This window comes from Danaus plexippus (genome assembly GCF_018135715.1).
Source record: "Danaus plexippus chromosome 16 unlocalized genomic scaffold, MEX_DaPlex mxdp_23, whole genome shotgun sequence".
In the NCBI taxonomy this organism is placed as follows: Eukaryota; Metazoa; Arthropoda; class Insecta; order Lepidoptera; family Nymphalidae; genus Danaus; species Danaus plexippus.
In genome coordinates this window covers 4783052-4809369 of record NW_026869851.1, presented here as the reverse complement: position 1 = coordinate 4809369, position 26318 = coordinate 4783052, and the positions used below count along the sequence as shown (strand labels likewise).

The following is a 26318-nucleotide window of genomic DNA, read 5'->3' as shown; positions in this document are numbered from 1 at the left end:
TTGATTCATAACATTACTTGATTTATGAAGTATTGTTATGTTCACGCTTCGTCGACTATTATATTAGTTTTATAATTGAAAGCGATAATTAGCTGAGAGTCGAGCGGCGCGCACCCGTTCCTGTCATTATGGAATTATAACATTTATAAATGATTGTACAAATAGTACATTTAGTATGAAATCAACAAGTGAAAAAACGTTACAACCCATTTTAAAACACGTAGTGTTAAATATTTGTTATAAAATGCAACAATTATACAAAGACAATTTAAATTAAAATAGATTTTCACATTTAGTAATATTTCTTTCCGACGAAATAAAACGTCGAAGAAAAAACTAAAACGTGAACAAAATATATGTAAATCAAATACAAACCTAAAACATCGATGTTTTCTACTAGGGACGTCACAACGTCTCAAGACAACGCGAGGAAACCTCCAGTCATGTAATTTAAAACAGTTTCTTAAACTAATTTTCCAACTGAATATTGGATATTACTCAATGAGACCTGTTATACGTGTTTATTATAAACCTAGAAAGATTTGAAAAACTTTCCAATACAACGTAAGAACTGACAGCTCGTCTTAAACACGTCATTAAAAGGAAAATGGTAAGACCTTATACAGCGATCAGTTCTGACTGAAAACCGGATTCGTGTATTGTATAAGGGTCACTTCCAGTCGAGGATTGCGATGGATCCTCACAGGATGCGACCAGTGAAGCGTTACTATAGAATCCTTCGACAACACGATCACCGCACTAGCTGGCGAGAAACGTTTCTGTTGCGACCCGTTACACACTCACAGAATGGATTTACATTATATAAGGTCAGAAAAATCTAGTTTATTAATAAGTTAAATTAATTGTGTTGCGTTTCATGTAACATATAAAGTAATAAAGGTTATTCATTGAATGCAGCATCATATACCTCACATACATAGTGTACGCGACATCCGATGCTAGAGCTGACCTGTTCTCGAAGGCTACCAAAACTAAAACAAACGAAAAAGACCTGAGGAACAGTGTCTTCGACTTCATCGTAGTGGGGGGCGGCACAGCTGGCTGCGTTCTGGCTAACCGACTGTCAGCCAACCCTGAGTGGAAGGTATCACATCAAATGACCTCTTACGATATTATCGATAATTGTCAGTTCTTATTTAGATCAAGCCGTCATAGATAAATTATACATGCAGATTATAATATAATCTACATTTTCAAGGTTTTAGTTCTGGAGGCTGGCGACGAAGAGAACATAGATTATGACATTCCGGCTGTTCCAACAAATGAATACCGACCGATCCTCTGGAATTTTAGGACTGAGAGAAATGGCTTCTCTTGTTTGTCGAGACCTGGAGGGAGCTGTGAGGTGAAAACGGGGAAGGTTTTAGGAGGGTCCAGCGTAACCAATGATATGAAGTACACCAGAGGTTCAAAGAAAGATTATGACGCTTGGCACATCACTGGAGATATGGGATCTCTGAACTGGAAATTTGAGAATTTAATAGAACATTTCAAGGCTTCGGAAGATAATGGTAATTTTGAAATTGTATTTAGATACTTAATTTATTCAGATCTAAGACCTTCGTGAGTTTTTATTACATACTTGTAGCAACCTTGATCTCGTCTGCCCGTGACCAAGGTTGCTGCAAAGCAACCGAAACGTCGGGAGTATGTAGTTTTAAAATAATAAAATACGGGTAGTAATTCGAAAAATATTAGTTTCAAAAATTTTATTAATGAAACGTTCAAATCTTACTGATCCTGACAATAATAATTGTTTCCGTATCAATTTAATTATTGTTTCAGGCGACTATGATGTACTGATGAATTCTTACTATCATTCCCGTGGAGGCGAAATGCATGTACAAAGATTCAAACACATCGACAAACACATGGAGCTGTTCCTTGGCGCATTCGCTGAGATGGGATTCAGGTCCGTGGACATAAATACTAACGCTCCAGAAGCGGCTCTCAACAACCAGTTCGTTGTAGCTAACAATACACGACTCAGTACAAACAGCGCTTTCCTGAAACCGGTCAGACAAAGAAAGAACTTAGTTGTCAAAACCGGAGCAACGGTTACGAAATTAATTATTGATGCCCAAGAGAATAAAGTAGACGGAGTATTTTATGAATTGGAAAAGGGAAAGGAACAACTGGCTTACGCAAAAAAGGAAACGATACTGACTACCGGTGCCATCAACAATGTAAAAATACTCCATCTGTCAGGAATAGGACCGGCAGCTGAATTAGAGAAGCAGAATATTTCAGTTATAATCGATCTTCCTGTTGGTTCCAATTATCAAGATCAAGTGACCATAGGTGGCCTCGCATTTTCTCTTAGTGATGTAACTTCAGTTTCTGAACAACAAATTGTAGAAGATTTTAAAACGTGGTTTCAAAACAGAGGGGGCCCTCTGGCTTCGCGGGGAATCAATCAAGTATCAGCATTTATACAGTTGTTTGAAAATAAAAATGGTCCGGATATAGAGTTGGCATTACACGGAAACTATATAAGAAGTGACAAGTTCATGTTAACAAACGTTAGTGTGCATACAGCCGAGGAGGTCAACTTACCAATAGCTTATTACAATTTAGTCAATATAAACCCAGTATTACTAAAACCAAAGAGCAAAGGTAAAGTTACGTTGAATAAAAGAAACCCAAAATACGGTAGACCAGTGATTCAAGCTAATCTGTTGAAAGAGCAGGAAGATTTAGACGCCATTATCGACAGTGTAGACATAGCACTGCAGCTACTAAATACAAAGGAACTAAAAAAGGCTGAAATAAACATGGCTCCATTAGATATATTTCCCTGTGATCGATTAAACAACAGAGATCAATGGAATTGTATAGCAAGGCACTATACGAAGGCTATGAGTAATCCTATCGGCACGTGTCGAATGGGTCAAAATAGTACAGATTCTGTTGTAAATTATGAATTCAAAGTCCATAACGTTGAGTCATTAAGAGTGATCGATGCGTCGGTAATGCCATCACATGTACGAGGCAATATATTCGCTCCCACCGTTATGGTCGCAGAGAAAGGAACAAAATTAATTATCAAAGACTGGAAGGAAAACAAAGGAAATTTCTTATAAGGAGATAATTAAGCTTTAATTTTATTGTTAGGTAAAAAATAAAGAATTTAGATCTTAGTACCAAGTAGTCTTTATTAGGTCACTTGCTTTTTCAGCAATCATTATCACCGGTGCCCCGGTGGCACCTCTGGTAATTTTGGGAATTATTGAAGCGTCTACGACTCTCAAATTAGAAACTCCGTAAACTCGTAAGCTATTATCGACAACAGACTCGGGGTCTTTTGAGGGACCCATCTTACATGTCCCTACATAGTTATGAAGAGGTGCTGAGAACTGTCTTATAATACACGACCAAAACTCTTCTGAGACTCTGTCGTGTTCACGACAATGGTTGTCTAATATCGGTCGCGGATCAAATTCGAACTCAGCAGCTTTAAACACTTCAGTATCAAATAATTTTACGACTTCCTGGATGCCTTCTAATATTTTTTTCTCGTCTGAAGGATCTTTGAGAAAATTCGGATAAATCAAAGGTTTGCCGAATACAGGATCCGTTGCATTTAATACAATTTGTCCTCGACTTTTTGGTGTTATTAATGAAGTGCAAATGTCTATTTTATCGTAATACATATTTGAGTCGTGACCTCTAAACCTAAATTCAATATCAGGCGTCCCCAAAATATCGGATATACTCGATTCGAAAAACGCTATTACTTGAAAGTTAGACGAGAGAGGTCCGAGACCATTTGTATAGTATGTTGTTATATCCTTCAACTTTTCAGAGAATTTTGAAATCGTAGACGACTTAGTCAGTTTAATGACAGGCAAACACACGGACAAGTGATCGTGAAAGTTTGCTCCCACTGGTAAATCATAATATACCTTCATGTCCAAATATTCCAAGTATTCTCGTGGACCGATACCTGATTGCATAAGAATTTTTGGTGAATTGATTGCCCCAGCACTCAAAATTATTTCTTTAAACGCTTTTACTACTACGTTTGTACCATTTTTGTAATATTCTATACCTACTGCTCTGAGACTATCTTCCTTCTCTTCTAATAATATCTTGGTTACCAGAGCCTCTGATACTATATCTATATTCGTCCTCAATTTCCTGATGGGTTCAATGAACGCTGTGTAAGCACTGACTCTTTCACCAAAATAGGACATGGCCTGGACTCTCATGAAACCCAACTGGTTTCTTCCATTTATATCCGTGTAGTTGTAACCGAGTTCATTGAAAGCACTGAGAAGAACGTCTACATTGTCGTCTACGAAAGGATATCGTCCGACATCTAGGGGTCCCTGCGTGGAGTGGAAGAATTTGTTTTTTGATATATCTTTGTCGTAATTTCCTTCCGAATACTTGAAGTAAGGCAGCACTTGACTAAAACTCCAGCCTTCGTTTCCATTGAGCGCCCACTCATCATAGTCGGCAGGACTGCCTCTCATGTACGCCATGTCGTTGATTGTTGAACTTCCCCCGAGAACTCGACCTTGAACGACCTCGCAACCTTTTAAATCACGCTCTTGACAGAACCTAGACGAAAACATTTGCTTTACAAACATTGAAAGTATCTTTCTCTGATTACTATCATAGCTCACTAAAACTAAAAATTATTATTTCCACGGAAAAACACGAATTGTACTAAAAGCTTACCCCTTTTTTGGTCTCATAGAATATTGCCAGTCTAGAGCCGAGCCTTTAAACTCGCTGGTGAGTCCAGGTATGAGAGCCATTTTTGGTTCCTCGGGACCAGCTTCCACCAGCAAGACCTGAAATTAAAATCGTTTTAAAAAATTATTTCAGAGTAGAAATGAAATGTATATTTAACAGTCTTTGTTTCATATATTATAATACATACAACCTTCCATTTCCTGTTCTCTGAAAGTCGACTCGCCACAACACACCCAGCCGTGCCACCTCCAACCACTATGAAGTCGTATTTGTTGGCCGAGTCCAAGTCGTCTTTTCTATCCTCACCGAGTATCTTGTGTCTATGGACCGGTTCAAACCTCATGTAACCTTGAGACGGCTGGTCGTTCTCCTGTCTCATCAGACTCGGTTTTTTCTTACCGAAGTAATCCGGTTCAGGTCCAATGTGTCCGTACAGAGTGTGGACGAGCGCTATCAGTAGTATGGCGGTGGGAGCGCATTCGATTTTGCCGTCGCATATGTTACAAAGGTCCTCTGTAATGTTGCTAGAGGTCATTGCATTCTTCTCTTATTTATTTGAAACCTTCTGATGCATTTAATACACAGCCCTCGATTACATTTTAATTTTTCCAACACTTTTCGTCTCAATATTTTGCGTCTACTTATTTTATACTTGAATCTTTGTGACGAACACGGAATGCACTATTTGTAACATTACATCATCCACTGTGTAAATGACAATCGTCTTACGAACCAAAAAATGCAACTATAACAACTGTCTGTCCGTGTGCAAAATGTTTTCAATGAATATATACTAAGAAAATGCTTATAGCCATATAAGTTAATTGGTTCAAAATTTAATTTTGGTGTGATGTTTGTTCTCTCTATTTTAAATTTAATACTTCTATGTGTATTAAGAGGAGACGAAGTCGCATTATACAGCTAGTTAATAATTTGTTTTGAGTATTTAATGTGAACACCTCCACAGTTGTTGTTTCACATTTCACGGTATCGGATCTTCCAATATATCGTATTCACAGTTACTTTTAAACGTATGATGAAAAAAGTTACTAAAACAAGCCTTAGATTTTCTTTTTGAAAAAATGCAACTTCTGAATATTGCGTAATTTATGTTCTAAAAATATTTCTTACGTAAACTGTGCAACGTTGTTTTTGTTTTTTTTTTTCTTATAAGCACAAAATAAACGTATTAATAATCTATTTATATACTAATCATAATAAAATAATGTATTGTTGAGAATGAAAAGTAGTGTACCTCCTTTTGAAAATATGATAGCAATATTACAAAAATCAGATCAACAACTTTAAGTAAGTTTCTCACAGGCGCTTTCAATATTCTGGTTAGGCTTCTATTGGTAGGTATTGGTTAATAACTTTATAGAAATGATATGTTATAATCTATAAATGTAATATATACATTGTACAAAACAAGGCCAACAACCCTAAATTACAAATGTGTAAGCGGTAAGAGCCTGGAGTTTATTACCGTTGGAACTTACATCATCTAAGTTAACTTTTACCGCGCCCTTGTGGTCCCCGTTGTGAGGAGAAACTTTAAGATTTCAAAGCACTTTCATATTCATAAATATTATTGTTACATAAAATTACTATTTAATTTTCTGTTTTCTTCATTTAATATTTATGGAATTAGTGATATTTACAAAATAATTATTTAATGAGTACAGTTTTCGTTACTTGATTGCAGTAAATTATTCTTAAAAAAACTATTTAATCTGTAATCATTCCACCTATTACGTGGGACCGCCATTATTATTTATATTATCTCGTGGCTGGGGTTTAACGGATGTGATTATTTCTTGTTTTGAGTTTGACACGAACCAATTTGTCTCAATGACAGAAAAATATTTAATGACTTGGAAACAACAGAAAAAGACGAGAAGACCTCAGGAACGACGTAACAGAAGATTATTATTTCTGTAGCATAACTCACCAAAAAATTACACACAGATACAGTAAACTATTATGTATTAGTCATGTTTATGAAGGGAGAGTGTAGGTGAACTTATAATCATTTTTACATTTGACCGTGTACAATTTGCTCGATATTATTTTTCGCTTACAGGACGTTATTTGAAAGCAATAAAAAAGGATATTTCACGTGCAGGTCATAAAATATACAAGAGCGTCGGTGGCCTCCATCGGGAACAGTCGGCCGTCGGGAACCATTAAAATGAATAAAATAACAGTAAAACAATATGAACAGCGCTCATTCGTTTAATAGAGAAATTAGCTGAACGCAAACTCTCGTTAAAAGGGCTATAAGTACTGCTGCTGTTTAATTGTTATTGCACCGATTCTAGACAATGGAAACGTCCATTTCACATCGTTATACCATACCGATGTCGGCTTTTAAGTCGCAAAGCCTTTCAAATTAAAATATTACCTTCGCCCGTTTTCCGTTTTGACTAAGTCGCATTTGAATTAGCACCATCTATTAGCATTCGTTGGAACTTTGTTTAAATTAGTTCCGCTATCAGCCGTTTCGGATGTGAGCGGTAGCGTCGTAAAATTTTATTACTCAGTTCGGTGGAATGCAAATGCGGTTTTATTAAATCGTTTCTCTATGAATGTTCAATCGTTCCGATTTTAGTTCTGATGTAGTTTATTGAGGGCGTTTAGAGCCTTTTCTGGAAAATAAACTATATATGAGGGTGAATATAAAAAAATAAGTAACTTCTCTTAAATATATAAGACCTTCGAATATAATAATAGTAATAATTTTATTTAACATACTTGTACTATTTTACAACTATCTGTATAAAACTAATTCAAAACTATATAAATATACATTTGAAACCTTTTAAGATGATTTTAACTAAAACGAATTGTACTTGTCCCTGGTGTAGTTGTGTACACAACAGTTGTGTATTTTTTACTTAATAATTTTTGGTAATCAAAAGTTGGAAAACCTGTTACCTGCCGACAACAATATATATAACACGTTATAAGATTGAAGTCATCAGGAAACGTAAAAAGTTTAGGGAGGCTTATATCATTACTCATATTTCAAATCAGGTCAAAATCATTTTTTACTCGTAAGCCTTGACTGCCACGCCCCCTGTGGGCTGAAGAATGCATAAAATTGGTAAATAAAGTTGACAATGTGTCGCAGATCTCATTAAACAAAAAGGTTTATATGCATATATAACAAAACGTTTAATAAAAGTTACAATATGTCAAAGAATATTTGAATCAATGTATCCTATAGGATTCATATACGCTTAACATCCTACTGATTGTTATACTTCATAAATAGTAATAATGTTTTTAACATTAAAAAATTCACGGTTTTCTTCAGTCCATCTTTTCGTGACTGACGATCAGAGTGACACACAGAATTATCGTATATATTTGGTTCCAACAAATAGTACATGAGAGTTGGAACATGTCTCGCCATTTATATGTGATGTAAACAGATTTACAACTTGAGAACCGCTGACTTAGAAGTTAATGGAACAATATCTTTCATATACCTACATAACAGATAATTGTTACTAGTTTTGTTTGTACTTGTATGAATAAGGCCTCCGTCTCGGACACTCCACTGAACTAGCTGGTCCGCTGACTGCGGAGGAGCCTTCGGGCGGTACATTAATATTAGAAAAAGTTGTTTTTCATAATAACACGCTCGGTCTGAGTCGACCAGATATATCATGTGTCAGTACGTATAACGTAATTAGAATGAAGAATACGTGTTTGTATTCAGTATTTTTTACGTTCTCTTATATTGAGCACAGTTTTTATAATTGTGCATGATCTGTGTTATATCTCTAGGACGGTGACCGCTCGTCGCTCGTCGCTCGCTGAAATTAACAAAAAACTCAAAGAAATCTGTTCGTAGACGAGTTATAATGTTTGATAATTAGAGTGTCGGTCGGCTCGAGGCGATGCGGACGATCAGGTAGAGCAGAACCAGCTCTCACATGCGTTTACCAAATTGGAGGCTGAAAGGAGGAAGACGCTTCGGTAGTTAAACGTTTGCTTTGGGTTTTTATTCGTTGGCTCCACAGCCTTCGTTTTGAACTTCCTGGGGCGAAATTATACTTCAGTTCTCAAGATTATTAAGGACTTATGTATTTATGAACAATCGAGATGATTGTTTGAAGACCAAAAATATAATTTACTAAAAAACATATATGTCGGTACAAGTACAGTGATGAACTCATCTCAGTGTATTCAACATATTTATATGTTAATGTAAATACTTAATTAATAGTAATACACACACACACACACACACACACACACACACACACCGTCTTTTATTTGTTTATTCAAACCATTACGTATGTTTTATATTATTTCAGTATATCAATTTATTGATATTTGTAAACGAAACTTCGATTTCCTCAAACACATTGAAGACATGCTCCTATTCAGTATTCTGTAGTTTTTATTCCACAACCTTTATTTCTTAACAATTAGAACGCAAATAGTATTTTAGAAATATCTTTTTTAATTTTTTTTTTATATATACAACATATAACGTGACAGTAATTAAATAACATTAAATAATAATAAAAGTCATTACACGGGTTCGTACGCGACGGACGGACGGCCGAGGAGAATTGGTGATCGATGGACACAGAGACTAACATGTTCCGAATATATGTACGTAAAAATATTATACACGAGTTTATCATAATGACAATATATTATACCTTACTAACGAAACATCTTGCTGCTTTAAACTAGTGACTACCGACTCTATGGCTAGAAGATTTTGCTTTTTTTAAAAGAAATCGCATTGTAAAATCATTAAAAACCAGAATATGTCACGGACTCATGTGCTCGTCACGAGAACAATCAGTTACACAGTGTTGTATTGTGTCGAACGATAACAATAGTAAGAGTAGTGAGGTGTGTCGGATGAATAACGTTGGGTTTGACGCGAGAATAAAATAGTTACATCAATTATACATTAACAACAACAAAGAGCTGACAGAGAGATTAGGAACAAATGAAATAGCGCTCACAACTCGAAAACAAGCCTCTAAAGTAAGAATAGTAGGTCCATCACTCGAGTATTGTGCTATTGGTTGTTGACACCGAGGGTATGTTAACAAATAAACATAATAATTCAAACAGAGTTGAAACCTTTTATAAGTTAACAAAGCAGTTTTAATTAAAGTCGATAGTGGACAGTTGGCATGCGCACACGCAAGCTCGGCCAGATAGAATCACCACCGCGCCTCATTACACTGACGTCTTTATTTAAGCATTACACTAGTAAATATTTACACGGGTTTACTTGCAAGTATTCTGCTCTGGTCTCTGGGGTATTTGAATTGTAAGTTATTCAATGTTTTAAACATTGCTTCTAAACGGCTTTTAGCATACTCAAATCATGTTTTTCTAACACGCTACTACGATGTACAGAATGACAAATTATGAGAATTCTTTATTATTTCACCAAATTTGTCTTCGAGAAGTGTTATATTTTATCCAAAATATTCACGAGTCGTTTTACTCAGCGCTACAGGTCCTTACAGGTAGGTAGGTGTGCTCGATCTGAGGTGAGTATCTCGAGAGTATCGCGTGTTCAAAACGCTCATTTCCTTTGTAATATATTTGTATGTTGTCTCAATTCTTTATATTTATGATCACTCCTTTAATTGAGTATTATTCTAAATAATAAAATATCTCGCTTTACTCTTCATCCGACAATAAAAATATCTCGATGAATTAAAGTTATAGTTAAAGTTAAAGGTAAATGTCTGTCAGCGTTGGTTTTATTGCTATGTATATTTTTTTAATGAAGATTGTTGGCAATCATTTGATTGAAATTTATTATTAATAAACTCTGGGACTCTAAACTTTTGAATTCCTATGTTTATTGTTTTGTTATAATCAATATTAATATACTGCGTTTTATTCGATTATTCAAGTGTTTTCTTGTGGGTGATGTCTCGTACATCCGACTGCTTGATAACGCGACGCTCTAATGTTTTATGATGACAGATTATAAAGTCATTGTTCTGTTATTATACTGTATGTTTATTTAGTAATGACACATCACACAAGTAAATATCAATGATACCTTTATAATCTGAAGCCGTGGAGTCCAAATGAAGGCATCACTCGGTTTAATATTTTTTTGTCCTCTCTGTCGTATTTGCCTCGAGTCTCCGTATTCACCTTCTCCGTTAGTTTTTCACTAATTCACATTTAACGTTTCATAGCAGATTCTTCTGCTTCTGTCCTCCTCTCACCAAATGTATTAACCAATGATTCTTAAAAAACATTAAAGTCGCTGAATCTGACCTTCTCTACTGTCTGTAACAACACAATACAATGATATATTATTATCATGGCAATCTTAGATGCTATTATAATTTAAATGTTGTGCGATGTAAGTGGTCTTTATTGCGTGATAATTCCCTCTTTGGAAGTCATTCTTTTGTTAATATTGATTAAGAAGCGGTTACAATGAATTAATTTTATCTGCACGACTGATATTGAAATAGCCAGATACATTTTATTAATAATATTGTTCATACAAGTCAGAGTTCCGCTGATATAAAATATATTTCGTGAATTAAAATTAGGAATGTTTCTCTTTTGTAATATAATAGCGACGTGTCGAGCGGCGCGGCGCGGCGCGGACGGGCGTCCGGGTTATTATTCAAATCGATAGTAAATAATTTATTGCTAACAGATCATAATTTACGAGCGGCGAGAGTAAACGGGTGCAATATGTCGTGTTAATAGAACATTTAACATGTGAACAGCGTGCCTTATATATAGTTGTAAAGCTTTTTGTTGGTGTCGTGACAGCCTCCGTACCTCTGACAAACGGCTTCCTTCGGAATAATGCTCTGTTTATTTATTTTTTTCTCTATGACGGTTATAATTAAAAGTTTAATAATGTGCTACATGTGTTTAGCGCATCATCGTGTTTTGTAACATTATTCAAACGAATACTTCTCGTCTCTGTCTATATCTATGTCGTTTGTGTATCTCCAATCCTTGTTATATCTTATACTAAAGTAAACAAATTTTAATTTTCATTAATTAATCAGTGTCGATGGGAACAATCAATAAGTTTGTTTTAAAATTCATTCAAACAAACGCTGCAGTCCACCCGTGTGAAGCAAGTGTGTGTAACTCATGTTTAAAAGGTAAAAGTCCTAGTATCTTAACTGCGGTCCAGCTTGTCCCGCTTGTCCGCTGATAGCTTGTGATAGCTCGTCTTATTTATTACTCTTACCGCTCTCACCCACGTCATACACACACTTCACTGCTGCTGCCACTGATTTACAAGTGCTGTATCGCTAACGAAATGAGACGTTGTCGTCAGTTTTAAATTAAGTTAAGGGTTATTAGCATAACAATGTTAGCAAGCCTTTAGCTAAACAGAAATATTTTTAGCACTTACGAATATACAAGTTTTTATCAACGTATTCTTCTTAAATTTTGAAATCTTATACTTATACAACGTACAAACCTAGGACTTCAATAAACTCGATTTTAGGACACTGCGTCTATACATAATTCACAGGATAACTGTGAGAAATAGACAGTCCTAATAAGTATGAAATTAAAAGCAAAGATTCTTATAAAATGCTACTTAAGACATAGACAAAACTATAAAGATAACTTATAAAAAAAGTAGATTCTAAGGAGTTAATTACTGAAAGCAGATGAGGTACTTAAATGAAAATACTGCTATTCTATTCATCAATAATTACACTTCAGTAATAGTTCCTCGACAACTGTTTCATGTAGGCATCATCGGTGGAGACAATATGAATAAAAATAACAATCGAAGATGACCTTTCCTGGCGTCATGATATCTTCAATTGAATTGTATCATCTAACGGATTACAGTCCCAATAGTCAAAGGTCAGGTGCGGGTTAAACAACGAGCGCGGATCGTTCACCTCGTGTAACATTAGTTGTGTTTGTACATCACACTTTATAATTAGTAAATATTTAAATATACAGAGCTTCATATGAAAGGTTAACGAGATCGATTCAACTTCTAACAGGAAGATGCCAAGTCCCTCTTCTGAATTTGCATATAGAATTCTATTACAGAATACCAATAATAAACAAAACATCCCAGAAATTTCTTCACCAAAATGAAAACATTAAACGTTTACAGGATTTAAAGCAAAACTATAAATCTCATATAACATCGCTCGAACTATTGAAAATAAAAGACAGTCCATTGTTTAGTCACACTGCCTGGAGACGGAGACGAGGAATGTGGAAAATACAGCATCACGGTCTGTGGTACGTGATGTATGGAGATGACGACGGACGAGGCGCTCACGACACGACACGATGCGACACGACTGACGGCCAACTAGGCGACTACAGCAAGTCTTGATGTATGAGGAGTAACAGCTCTGTCCGACATGGCTGGTGAGCAGACACACGAAAAGAATATAAAATGTTAATCAAATATCCCGGCGGTGGACCTCAGAGGTCGCAAATAATTCAGTACTCTATTAGTTTTTAGAAGAGCCGCTATTGCAACGACCGCGAAATCGTCGGTTATGATGCTCAGGAATTTAAATTAATATGAAGTTGTGTCAACGGAAAACGAGATTATGGTAGCACATGAATAAAATATTAAATCGTTTGGCGATCGGCAGAGTCGAGACGCGTGCGATCCTCGCCCGACCACTACGACTTGAATTTATAAACAAACTAACCGTAAGACTCACTCGTGTTCATTACATATTAGTTGGAACTTGGAACTATGACACACTAGTCTTCGAACACTAGTCAAAATATTTTACTATATATATTTATAAGGCGGTTGGTTTTTGAATCATTGCTCTGATATTTGCTGTTTATGACGAACCAGTCCCCGGCGGCCGAGGTCTCGTGGTAGGGTCTCCGGTTATTACTCTGATTGCTGGTAGCAAATGATAGGGAGAGGCTGCCTCGGGCGAGTGGTTAGTATCAGCATTCTTTTAGGATACGTGCTACCAACGTCACGGACGAATGTTTACTATTTTGTGCTTCAAGTTTGACGAAATTAACATGAAAAAATTTAAAGTCTGATAAAAAAAATTGCACAGATAATGATGTCGTCGTATCCTTCAGGACTCTTGGCCAAAAGAGTGAAATATTAAATTGTAAAAATATAAAAATATGTTTTATGATCGCAATAATATTTTGAGAATATTAAGAGAGTTTAAAAAGACACAACATCGATTATATATAATTGAAACATTTAAGAGTACTGTGATAACTTTAGCTTTCTAAAGGTGCAAATAAATCGCAATGTAGTTTGTTGTAAGGAAAGTCAGACAGAAAGGATAGGTCCGGTGAGGTCCGGTGAGGTCCGGGAAGGACACGTTAATAGAGGACGAGAATAAAAAATGTAAAATTACATATTTTATATGAGAGGGTTGTTTTTGTTCATCCTTGTCTATCATTTGATAAAATGGTTCTATCTCTCTCAACAATCCAACGGTAGGCCGTTGAAGGCGACTGGCGATGTCTCGTGTTAGTTGCGCGCGCGCAGCCGGCGACACTGGTCGGTCGTCGTTAAAGATTTTTCCCTTCATTTTCCTGATTATTAACGTGAGATAGAAAACGTATCGTATAAAGTGTTGTGTGATGTGTTTTTGTGTTTAGAGAGCGACAAAGGATCACAGTGATCGTTGGAAATGACGTGGGAATAGTTCGATGGAGTGTGCCGGTTACGTTAGCTTTGATTAACATACAGCGCATTTTATTTCACCTGCGCGAAAGGTGTTTAAGACTTGACATTTGATAGTACTCAAGTTTTTTAGATTGACAATATTTTGTTCGGTTGTATGAACAATCAACTACTAAAAGAATTTTTAAAATCGATCTTACAACGGCAAACAACAAATATCAAAGCTTAAAAATAAATATTTATTTTCCTCCAAACGTCGTAACAAACATGCTTTTTATATACGAGACGTACCAGTCATTGTATCTGTACTAGGCAAATCTAAGACAGCATATTAAGATCACGTTTCAAAAAGACAATTTGAAAAAAATTATCAAACGACAAACGACAAAAATGTACTTGAAGTGATATTAAATGTTCCTATACAACATTTGCCTTGGACCACGTTAACAACACTATCATGATTTTAATAAAAGCCAGTGTTCTGAGTTAAGTCAGCTCGTGACGTCATCTCTTTTTGTCTTTACGCATGTCGCTGAAGGAACAGTGGCGGTAACATATAAAAATAAAGTACGGAGATTTGTTGAATCGTCGATGAACTTATAATTTCATAACATTTCTTATTTAATTTATCATCCATATTTTGGAACACCTATTTTCAGCTTTACACCTGCTAGTCATGTTACAGACAAGAGCAGTCTAAGAAACAGATTTTAACATAAAAACAAACCAGACATGAATTCATTATTGTACTGTACCAGGGTTAACAAACTTGTGTCCAAGATTTTCCCTCAAATTTAATTTTCAAAACCTCAGCAAAACTTTCCCTTTGTAACTTTACCAACTATAATTAATTTCTCGTAGGGTTGTACTTAACAACGTTTTAAATGTCAGTTTTAATGCACGCTTACGTTAAAGTCAACGTATTTGCTATCCACCCTACCGTGATGACATTTTGTATGAAGGAAAAAAATGGCGAAGGGAAAGTTACATCCAACGAACGATTCAAGCTGAACCTGATATAAATATAACCTTTCGAGCGACCGACGTCGGAGAAAAAGCATAGTGTATATTGTAGTCATAGTTTCACTGAGAAGTTTAGAAATGCTACATAGTCGTAAATGTGTATGTTGATTGTTGACAAGCGCAGGGATTCTCAAGTAATGTTAATATAGGTCGTCAGACATGATTCGAGTTGAGTGAGCAAAGGTATCGAATTCCTCCTCGTATTATTAACAGGATATGCTTTTTGTGTTTGTATGTTTTCGATTATACTAGAACAATGATTTAGAAGACGAGGAAGATTTATTAACAAATTAACCTTAAAACGTACACGTAACCTTATATTCCTAAAATGAATTTGTTAAGGAAAAAGCAAATCCGCTGAGAAAATCTTATTTTATATGTTACAATAATTCACTGAAACAGAAAAATGTCCGTGACCTTGATATATGTGTTATAAATAGTTTCTATCAAAATATTTGTTGAACGACCAGCTTTAGACCAGAAACTTTAAATAAACAATATCAGATGAAGCTGGGACTGGAGTCACAAAAAAAATATACGAAATATTATTATTAAAACATTTCTACGCCATTTTTTCTGAGTTCAATTACTTTATCGTTTGAACTATTCCAATATTCATTTGAGAGCTGTTCGTCAGACATTAGTGATTATCAATTGTGCTTTATAATTGTTTAAAGACATTAATGAGCTGCAATAGACGTAGGCAGTGGAGTCTCATTCCTCGTTTGATGTTGTAACAGGACGATATTTAACTCAACAAGCAACATCTACAGAGAAACTAATTGGGTCAGAGCGGATTAATTTATAAATGTTATCGAGGAGGCACTTATTAAAACGAAACGAAGATTTAGAAACGGGCTTTGAAAATGGAACATAGATTTTACTTATATGATATTATATTAATGACTGAGACGTAACATGCTATAATTATTATATGTATATACAGAGTCAGTTATTGTGATAAGTTATTTTAACGTCACTCGCACCACGCTCTCAGAGGCAACGTGAACTCAAGATAGATGCTACCAATAACAGATATGGTTTTATTTATTATCTCCGCACACTGAACGGTGTGTTTAAATTATCAAAGGTAATACAAATAACTCTTAGTGTCTGCTATAGCGAAAAGTGAATTATATTTTGCTATCCTACCGTCAGTCCGGCTGTGTGTGGTGTGTCAGTTCACTGTTAACGTCTAGGAACAAACAAACATACAGATGTAATGAATACGAAAAGCTAAATGTTATGAGAGGTTATGACTTATGATCTGGTTCAATGATTCAAAAGATGTTTCAAGATGCGAATTTTTAAAAACCCAGTTCCATAGGTAGGTCAGTAAAATTTCGCCGATTATCAGATATATATGTGTGAAAGAAATATTAATGACTTATTAAATAAAATTTTTGGTGATTTTGATATCAAAAATATGATCAAAAAACGAGCTCCTGGCCAAATAGCTGACTACGGACCGGTTTTCCTCCGTATCATACATTAGCTGCTCTTCGGCAGTTTTAATTTAATGTTCAATACTTAATATGCAATGTACGTTAAAGTTGAGACGATGCTGAGATTGTAAAAGGTACAAAATGTCCCATGTGACGATGGTAGCTGGAATTGTTTTATTTGGTGTTGTGAGCTGAGCGACTACTGTTTTTAAACATATTCGGTACTCGGTACTTATATTAACATGAGGATACCGCGGCCTCGCTCGCGCTGCGTTATGTAATCCAATGTAACTACCATATTACAACATCATCATAATCAATATATTCGCAGTGTTTACATTTAACTTGTTGTTTATTATAAGTTCGACGGCCATACAGTTATATGAGTGCGTCTGATAAATTACATCTTAAACTCTCCTTTAAAATGTGTACATATGACATCATAATTGATGTATACAATTTTTCTTATATATGTATCACAATCCTTGGTTGACTGTGAGCGCCACTCGTGTCCTCGCACCCCTGCTATAAACGAATTCGTTAACCTCTCGAGTAGTTCAGATCTTAACTTTAATACAAATTGCGTGCGTGGGTTTTGATATTTTTATGCCTATCTCTCTGCTCCGACACAACTCCTCGGGGCACAATTAAAAAACATCTGGAACTGTGACTCGGCACAGTCCGAGAGATCATTATCAATACCTCCATACAATCATAGCTCATTTGCTATAATTTTATAACCACTGCCATCAAAACTAAAAATAGCAGCTAATTAGATCCGACCGTTCGTTGATCGATTACTATCAAGTTGGCCATATTTATGTTTTGTGTATTTGTCGCTATATATACATATACAAACATCTTCTCCCTCCAGGCCGCGTGTTAAAAATAAAATAATATCAAAACAGCAATTATCACAAGCCGACACCTCTCCGTAACGAATCACTAAACTCCGCGGAGGATCCCTGCAGCATCACTTATTGAATGGAATGTCAGTGTTCACCTCGTGGCTGCAGATGTATCATTACACTTTATTCGACTACTTTATTCTTCCCCGGCTCCGTTCCCTTTCTGTATGATAATTGATTTTTAATAGACCTCAGGAGTAGCTCGTAGCAGCTCGGGCTCTCGCTTGTTATGATATGTCCCGATGCGGCTTTAATTGAAATTATTCTCTATGATTGTTGATAGTTTTATATTATGGATATTAATAGAGCAGGCTGGTTCCGTTTAATTATACAACGATACGATAAAGTTTAATTTTAAATAAAATTTATTATATGAGACATTAAGGAGGCTTAGTTTACGACTTATAAATGTAAAATATGAAATCGCCTACATTAAGGCAGCGATGAATTCCCGTAGCATGTGTTTTGTGCGGTCGGCGGCTAAATAACGTTTTTTATGTTTAATTTACGGCGGAGACGTTTTATAAAGAAAGAGACTCGAATTTACGGACAATAAAATAACGATACAGTAAACTTGCCTCGAGCTGACTTAACAACCATTTGATATACAATGAGCTCCACGAGCTAATTAAATTCGCTGAGTGAAATATATCAATTGCCGCATCAAACACAGAAAAACGAAAGTTTGTGTTCTTATTAATAAAAGGTTATTTATCATGATGACTGTATCTCGGACGATTGCGACATACCGTGTGTTATATTGATATTAGATACTCTTAGAACAGATAACAGATAGTAAAGGGAAAATAATTTTAAATGAAGCGGTAAATCACATAGCGGGAACAGAACACGGATCATAAATAAAAGGGAAGCGATCGCGGGAGAGCGCGGAACTATGCTTAATGGCTGCGTTCAACTACCACAGACCTGTTCTAGGTTTAAACGAAAATGAACCTTAAAACCATCGAATATGAGTTAGGAGTCAGAAACCCGGCGGTGAGTAAAAGTTAATAGGATTTAGGGCGTAACCGAACATTACGTTGTCTATCGATAGGAACCAAAGGAACCGAACCAACCTATTGAGAATTACAAACAGATTGTAACGTTATATAAGTGTCAAAGTCATAAACACAAAGAATAGTAAAATAAATGTGACTGTTACAGTGTGATATCACAGTGACCGTCGCAAACACAAGGCTTAGGTTAGTGTTCAGAGAAACTAGAAAAAATGGCGACTACCGCCACGAGACATGTGAAGTCATCCAACTCCGCGAACATTCTGATGTGCAAACAATGGTGGAAAGTGTGTTGGATGTACGGAGACCAGGAGAAGTATTACAGACAACTGTATGGAAGAAGGAAAATTAATAATCCGACGATGTACTTCGACGATGCCAAAAGTGAGGGAGCGAGGGTCACGGAACTCACGGACGACTTCTTCGAAGACAACTACAGCAACCAGATGGAACCGGCTCCGGACGAGAGATGTAAGGACAAACGCTGGTTCGGCGTCGAATCAGAACCCATATACGGCTTTAACAGAACGTGGCACAGAGACCAAAGACGACAACCAATACATAACTACGACCAGAACGAACTGGAAAGTAACATAGGGAGTGGAGATTGTGAGACGGGAAACGACAAGCCTGCAAGTAGAAAAGATATAGGAGGACACAGTGATGGAGCAGAGGGGAACACGAAGAGTGCTGCTAGTAAAAGAAGCGGAAGAAGCTTGACGAAAGGCATGAGGAAGAGTGAGGCGTCTGAGTTACCGAACGATGGAAAGACCTTCCCCTCGAAGATCCAAAGACCAGTCAAATCAGGGAGGAAGTTGGAAGACATTCTGCAGCCGCTCCAGGAAGAGGATTTGAGGGAGAACTCGAGGAAGAGTCCTAAGCAGCAGACAGAGAAGTGTTGTAATGAGTGAGTACAATATAATAATATATATGAAGTTTACTTCAATTGACACGTTTGTGGGAGGCTCGTGTTCAATGACGAAAAATGTTAGGTCGATGTGATAATGATCATGAAAAAATTTTTCAAAGCTCTTTTTTTATTATTCTCGTGATTATAATTCAACTGACGTGATATTTTTAATATTTTAATACAGTTTTCGGCCTGTAGATGTTTCTTACTCTCTTGTCATTTCAAATAATACATTCAAACATTCAATCGGTATTTATAAAATGTTTCATATAAACATCATGGTTGATAACAACTACCTCACAAGTATTTGTCAGCTCCCTATCATGGAATCATATTTGTGTCCTCAGATCTCTTTCTGACCTTAAATATCCGAACTTGTGACACATCTTCAAAACTTCCATTATAAATACAGGGGAGAGGTTCTTTTCAATTTCTAAATGTGTTTATAAAACAGTGCTTCCCCGCGACTGCCTTTATATAACGCTCATACAAAAGAGTTCAACGTCGTCCCGTCCCAGACAAACAAAACGAATGAATGTTCTGTCGTTAGGCCATCAACATAATCACAGACAAAAACATTTAAATACACTACAGATAGCACTGCCTACAAAGAAATAAAACTAGTTGATTACACCTAATATAAAATTACATATATTAACTAAATTATATATTTATAATATTTAAGAGAAAGAAAAAATTATTGAGAGAGATGAGATTTAATATATATAAATATTCTGTTAAAAGTTAGTATAAGGTTTTCTTAACCATTAACTGTATAAAGATATTTTATCGTTTTTATTTATGTAAAAGTTATTTTTTTAGTCTCATACTAGTCTCTAATCGCTGCTTCTCTCCCGACCCAAACGTTTCCTGGGACAGAACGTCTATTCGCCATCATTGTATTAACATCTTCAGTCGGAACTCAGTTTAATAAATATGAAATTGTATGTATTCAAAATAAAATGATGAATGAGAGATGTGAATAATAGCGGGAAACGTCTCGTCACCAGTGATTTACAGACGGATAGACGCTCTGCTATCTATATAATGTTACAGAGAGACGGACGACATTCCGTATGAAATATTACATTATAAATGTAACGAGAGAGATTACAAGACTTATTTTACTCATCTTATCAATTCATTCAATTCATTGGTCAACCTCTCCACCAACCCCACGTTCTTTATGTCTCAAACAACAGTTGCTGCCAATGTTGTGTCATTTCTGATACGACAAACATATTCTTCGTCCGCTATTAACTTACTTCTGAGTGAGTAAAAGAGAAAAGTTCAGATGAGACAGCCGACGTCAGTGACATCCGTGTAAATACATTTATAGTATATAACTTTAAATCATTATTGATAACACATGAATTTTGGTGTAAATTATATGAGATTAATTATTGGAATATTTGATATAAAAATCGAATTATTTTTAATATATTTGGGCTACTACTACTGACCTGGACATCTCTTGTAATGACATGCAATCCATTTGACTATTCTCTTTGCAAAATTAGTTCATAGAAAATATTCTTTGTTACGAATTATACATTGTAAGGTCACCCGTGTCGTGGACTTGTACGTATGAGACGTCAACAACTATGTATGTAGCCTGAGGGTGAGGCCGCACCTTCATGAAAACGAAACACTGGCTTGGCGACACAATATATATGCACATACTAAGTGACTGTGTTTATGAATATTTCTTATAGCAGTAAAATATATAGTAGCAAGTGTTGACGGCGGGCATTCCTTCAACAGACTGGTCGTCGATCGATCTGTTACTATGTAATAGTTAATCATCACTTACATAATGCAGGCGAATATATATTTTTTATTTATAAATACTCTAAGAGCTTTCAATGAAGAGTAAAAATTATGATAATACGTTACATTAAAACCCTCGACCCCGACTGCAAAAAAAAAAACAAAGAAAAAGTTTTAAGCTCCGCGTGCGCCGCTGGGAGGCCCCAGTCGCTCATGATAACGCTTATCATCGGGAACAGTATTCAGGATTTTGTAAAAAGTAGTTCAGTTACTCCTTCTTACATCAGCTACCTGCCAATCAAAGTTCCGTCAAATTCAGTCCACCCATTTCAGAGATTAGCCGGAACAAACAGACACAAAAATTGTAAAAAATATTATTTAGTTATATGTACCGTATATATTATACTAATATGAGTACAGAAAAAAAAAGTATTTCGAAATGACAAACAGAAACTCCAATTTTATTTATATGTACGAGTTTAAAAAGATTTTGCAGTAAGTATTTATTTTGTGTACAATGAAGGATCTATTCAAAGAATCAGTGTAATATAAAAGCTGTAAAACTCGTCAAACGAGCTGATGCTGAACAGGAATCCATTGGACGGCTTCCCAACATCCTTCCTTAAAAAATTCACACGAGTTTACGCAAACTGTTCGCAGAATTTCCTTTTACTTTATTAGTTGATATATATTGTATACAGATACAAACGAAACATCAAAATCATATTTTTTACATAGTTTGTTAATGCACAAAGGCCTTAAAATAATCAGCCAACAAAATATAAAAAGTTAAATGTTTATCTTTTTTTATTTATCGTAAGAGTAATGAATGTCCTCTTTTGTTATAACAACATACCGTGAGCTTTAACACTCTTATCGATATCTCATTAACTAATATACAACTATACAGTCTCATAACTATAAACTTCTCCGACTCTTGCTTCAGTTCGTAAAGTCGACAAATTTATACATTTATTTTGCACATATATCAAACTAAATGTATCAGTTATTTTTGTACAGCCTCTAGTGCTCGGCGTCTTCATATAGCTCTGTATGAATGTCTGTCTCTGCCTCTCTTAATTCAGGTCCCAGATGTAACTCAATACTGATACTTGTAAGATAACAATATTCACATTTATATCTTTAAGGTATCTCTTTATCTTTTTAATTTATAATATAATTAAAGTTAATAATGTCTTTTTAGTCATCTGCTTTTTTTTTTTGATACAATGTAATTATTTGTAACATTTGTTGTAAGAAAACAACTGCCAAGCAATATCAGAAACAGAGAAGAATTGAAATAATTTGAATGAAACTAATATGTTCGGTTTACTACGCGTTATAAACACACACCCGACGTTTCGGTTACTTTCCAGCAAACGTGGTTTTAAAAATAATAATATAACGCGTAGTAATCCGAAAATTTTGGTTTCATTTAAATGAATACTCCCGAAAGTCTTAGAACTCATTATGAGATCATTTGATCCAAAGAACATCGGTCCGATACGTTCTGTGTTGGGTGGTAGATGGTAACTGTGACGAGTGTCTGGTACGTTAAGACATGTTCAATACTGCTTCTCGGAACTTATTTTCGTATTTTGTATTGTATCAAGACAAGTTTCTTTATTTAAAAACTCTATTATCCGTACAAATAAGAATATTATTGTCTCAATGAGATTAAATCTAATTTCTCTAGCCAAGAATCCAGTAGTAGAGACTGAACAATGAACATTCCTCTCTCCAGCTTCTTTTTCAAGCCAGGCTTCATTTTTTTTCTTCACTTCCTTTCTCTTCAAGGTGTCGTGTCAACATACGACGTAAGTCACATCGCACGTAACACTCTGAGTCGTAATCGTCCATCCACTGTAAAGAATGTCTCAAGATGCGAACTTTCGTTTCATAACAAATAATTCTTTAAGGTTATTTTTGAAGGTCTCCCTCCATTTTGTTCTTCTTCCAACCTAATACATTATAATCTACTCTCTATGTGATGACGAAAAACTTATTTTTTGTTAAATAAACACTAATTTATTGATCACTTCTTCGACATGCCATGTTTGTTGACACTTTCGACTGTTCCTCTGTCTTTTTCTAATATGCATGATATCTGTGGTGTAAGTATGAGACGGATAATTTGTTGAATTTGACAGTAGCCCGTGAAGCCTCTCTGTTTGGTGAACACTCGAAGTTCTGTTGGGGTGGCCATTATATAAGAGATTGTTAGTTTTTTCTTAAAATGTGGTAAAAATACAAACAGACCCTCTTTAGAACCACTTTTATACTGTAAACATTCTTATTTATAATTTAAGATATTATGTGGGATGTTAACACTTAATAAATATTTTTAAATTTGATAATTGTTTAGCGTATAATTTAAAACAGTTCTTGGTGATAGTCTTATCCTACACAAATCCTCTTTTCTGAGTATTTCGGTTAGTCTACTCTGTTGTGAATTTAGTGTGGTGAGGTGTCGGCGACGGTAACACACGGACAAACATACATCATAATATATATAATGAATTGTTTGATTGATAGTCAAAATCAGATATTGTATCATTCCTAGCGCTTGTTTATCAATGTAATGTAATGAAAACTATTGAAGGACGGGCCCATAAATACACAAAACTGATATAAAGACAACGATAAATATACATCGAGATTAACCTTATGATTCTGTAAGTAATATAATAAGTATAACAACAAACCACCACATTGGCTAACCAGACGGATTAAACATAGTTCGTGTTAACTGGTCACTGTTAAAGTATGCACGTATCGTTATATATAAAAGTTTAAGTCAGAGACATCTGTAGTGTTAAGTCGTTAATCGGTGTGCTATAAACAAGGCGTGACCGTCGCTAATGAGGAGGACGCGTGGGCTCATGGCCGCTCCTATTAACATAACATTACGACTAGAACCTACGTTAAATACATATAAATATAATCATTGTATTTATATGAAAAAAATAAAATGGACTTCGTGGTTCCTATCGTAATATACACTCACATTATGCTCTAATACAAACCAAGGAGAATATGTAGCTTGTAATAAAAATAACTAGCGAGCAACACCGGAGAAAGTAAGTAGTATATGAAATGCAACGTTTCATAGACACAGTTATATAAATGATTCACACAGGCAGCAACACTGTCGCAGGTAGTGAACAACATGTGCAGGTGTGCGGCGACACTGAAGATTAATGACCCGAGGGTCAATCAAACGGCCTCAATTTCGGTTTAATTACACTAATCGAGTCTCTATAAAAGTGTTTTTAATTTCATCTTTTCTATACAAAGGGGTAAGGTTATAACTTTAATTCAATATTAGTATGTTGAGCGGTCTTCCCGCGTGCTGTATACATATACACGAGCTACTCACGGCGACGTACACATGAATGTTTGTTGGCATTCTTCGAAGCGCCAATGTCCGTTCATCCGCGGAATGCGCTAATTAGAAAACTCGGAACGGCTAAGTGTGTTTGTTCTATAAATAACAAAAAAATATATAATATTAGCATTCTCAATCCGTAAATATCAACCGATCCGATACTCATTTCATTTGTTTTCGAGTGCTGTAAGCTCATACATTAGCTATCAATATGCCTAGCTAAAATTTCCATCTCTCTTAATTATTCTAAGTGACTGAGACACTATATCGCAAAATAATACAATGAAACTGCGGCTAACACAATACTATTCTGAGGATATGGTATTGAAAACAAATTTTATAATATAAGTAATGGTAATAAATCATTCGCTTTGAGGGCCATATTTAGGACTATACTAATATTTGCTATCTTTTAGATAATTTACCTATGGCCTAATAGACATAGAAGTACCCAAAAGACAATTTGTACATCCAAATTTTTGGTAAATATCATTTAATTTGCCGCCTTCTTTATTTATTCCTAATAAATAGTTACTCGGGAGAGCTTAAATTATATAAAATAATTATTGCCAAAGTGACGAAATGCTCCACAGGATAGCTCAGGTCAAACTATTGATGAAAATAGTATGGAAAATACAGGCCAGTTTACGATACAACAGATGATTTTCTCATAGACATAGTGCGGTGCTTTGATGTAGAAACAGAAATGTCGAGGCAATTCTATCCAAAATAACTTAAAAATATGAAAAGCATACCGTATTTCAATAACAAATATTTGCCAGAGCTACAGTTATTTAATAAAGATATGTACAACATAACTGTTGTCATATACAAAAAAAACCGGTGAAATTAAGTAAAACCTGTTGGAGCCATAAAACCGACCAGAACGGCGGAGGAGACTCTCGGAGACCCGCACACCACACAATGACTTATGTTGTAGTGAACATTACTTTAATAACACTTTATTCTTTACTATAGTTGCGGTTTTGAAGTCAACTACTTGATGTTGACACTTTATTTAACATATTCAACATACCCGTGGACGTTACAGCTCGCTAGTTGAGTACAGATTCATCTCGTATATAATATGTGTTATAATGTCGTGTTCCTGATCGTCGTCGTCACGGATCCGTGTCCGTCACGGTTCGTACTCTCAAGGTCGCTTTTTTATTTCGATCCGGTGTAGGAAATCATTTATAAGAGTTCCCGCCTTCCTCCGGGAACACACACCTTCAATAAAACCGATTTTAACGGTCGGGGCTATTATGACTTCTCCTCGCTGGCTATATTCTAATATGTTTTTCATGCAGAGCTTGTTTGCCGAGTTTCTTCTAACAACAAGTCAAAGTTGTTACATTTTACAACAATAACAGCGAGACCTTCTCTCTATATAATTTGTAGAAAGCAGTTGACGTTCGAGTCAACTTTCTCCAGAAGGTCGCTCTTGATACTGAACATAAGATTACGTTTCCGAAACTCCGTTTGTCATC

General features: G+C 35.5%; 3 protein-coding genes across 12 annotated transcripts in view; 2 read left to right on the top strand and 1 right to left on the bottom strand.

The window, feature by feature from the left end:
* LOC116771742 (protein prickle) overlaps positions 1–26318 on the top strand; it is a 153406-nt gene that overhangs the window by 67653 nt on the left and 59435 nt on the right. Inside the window, exons 1-2 of one of the 10 annotated variants that reach the window (XM_032663688.2) lie at positions 14224–14289; positions 18799–19667. The exons of 2 other annotated variants lie outside the window; for them this stretch is intronic. In XM_032663688.2, coding sequence (XP_032519579.2) covers positions 18973–19667 — 695 coding nt within the window. In that variant the 5' untranslated portion in view covers positions 14224–14289; positions 18799–18972. Of the gene's footprint in view, positions 1–14223; positions 14485–15857; positions 18741–18798; positions 19668–26318 lie in introns of those variants that run through there. 7 more of the 10 variants (XM_032663689.2, XM_032663685.2, XM_032663687.2 and 4 more) reach the window with 7 other exon arrangements.
* LOC116771745 (glucose dehydrogenase [FAD, quinone]-like) lies at positions 344–3123 on the top strand. The gene is made up of 4 exons (XM_032663698.2): positions 344–827; positions 919–1105; positions 1220–1532; positions 1807–3123. Exons 1-4 carry the CDS (start codon positions 808–810, stop codon positions 3102–3104), a joined length of 1818 nt encoding a protein of 605 aa, XP_032519589.1. The 5' UTR covers positions 344–807; the 3' UTR covers positions 3105–3123.
* On the bottom strand, positions 3124–5415 carry LOC116771744 (glucose dehydrogenase [FAD, quinone]-like). Its single transcript, XM_032663697.2, has 3 exons — positions 4916–5415; positions 4708–4823; positions 3124–4587 (listed from the first exon to the last, which is right to left on the bottom strand). Exons 1-3 carry the CDS (start codon positions 5258–5260, stop codon positions 3159–3161), a joined length of 1890 nt encoding a protein of 629 aa, XP_032519588.1. The 5' UTR covers positions 5261–5415; the 3' UTR covers positions 3124–3158.

Excerpts from the sequence above, each read along its gene's own strand:
- LOC116771745 (XM_032663698.2), top strand. The coding sequence starts at position 808 with ATGGATTTACATTATATAAG. Across the intron at positions 828-918 it reads ATGGATTTACATTATATAAG|CATCATATACCTCACATACA; the intron begins GTCAGAAAAATC and ends CATTGAATGCAG. Across the intron at positions 1,533-1,806 it reads CAAGGCTTCGGAAGATAATG|GCGACTATGATGTACTGATG; the intron begins GTAATTTTGAAA and ends TTATTGTTTCAG.
- LOC116771744 (XM_032663697.2), bottom strand. The coding sequence starts at position 5,260 with ATGACCTCTAGCAACATTACAGAGGACCTTTGTAACATATGCGACGGC. Across the intron at positions 4,824-4,915 it reads CAGAGAACAGGAAATGGAAG|GTCTTGCTGGTGGAAGCTGG; the intron begins GTTGTATGTATT and ends TTTTAATTTCAG. Across the intron at positions 4,588-4,707 it reads TCTATGAGACCAAAAAAGGG|GTTCTGTCAAGAGCGTGATT; the intron begins GTAAGCTTTTAG and ends GTTTTCGTCTAG.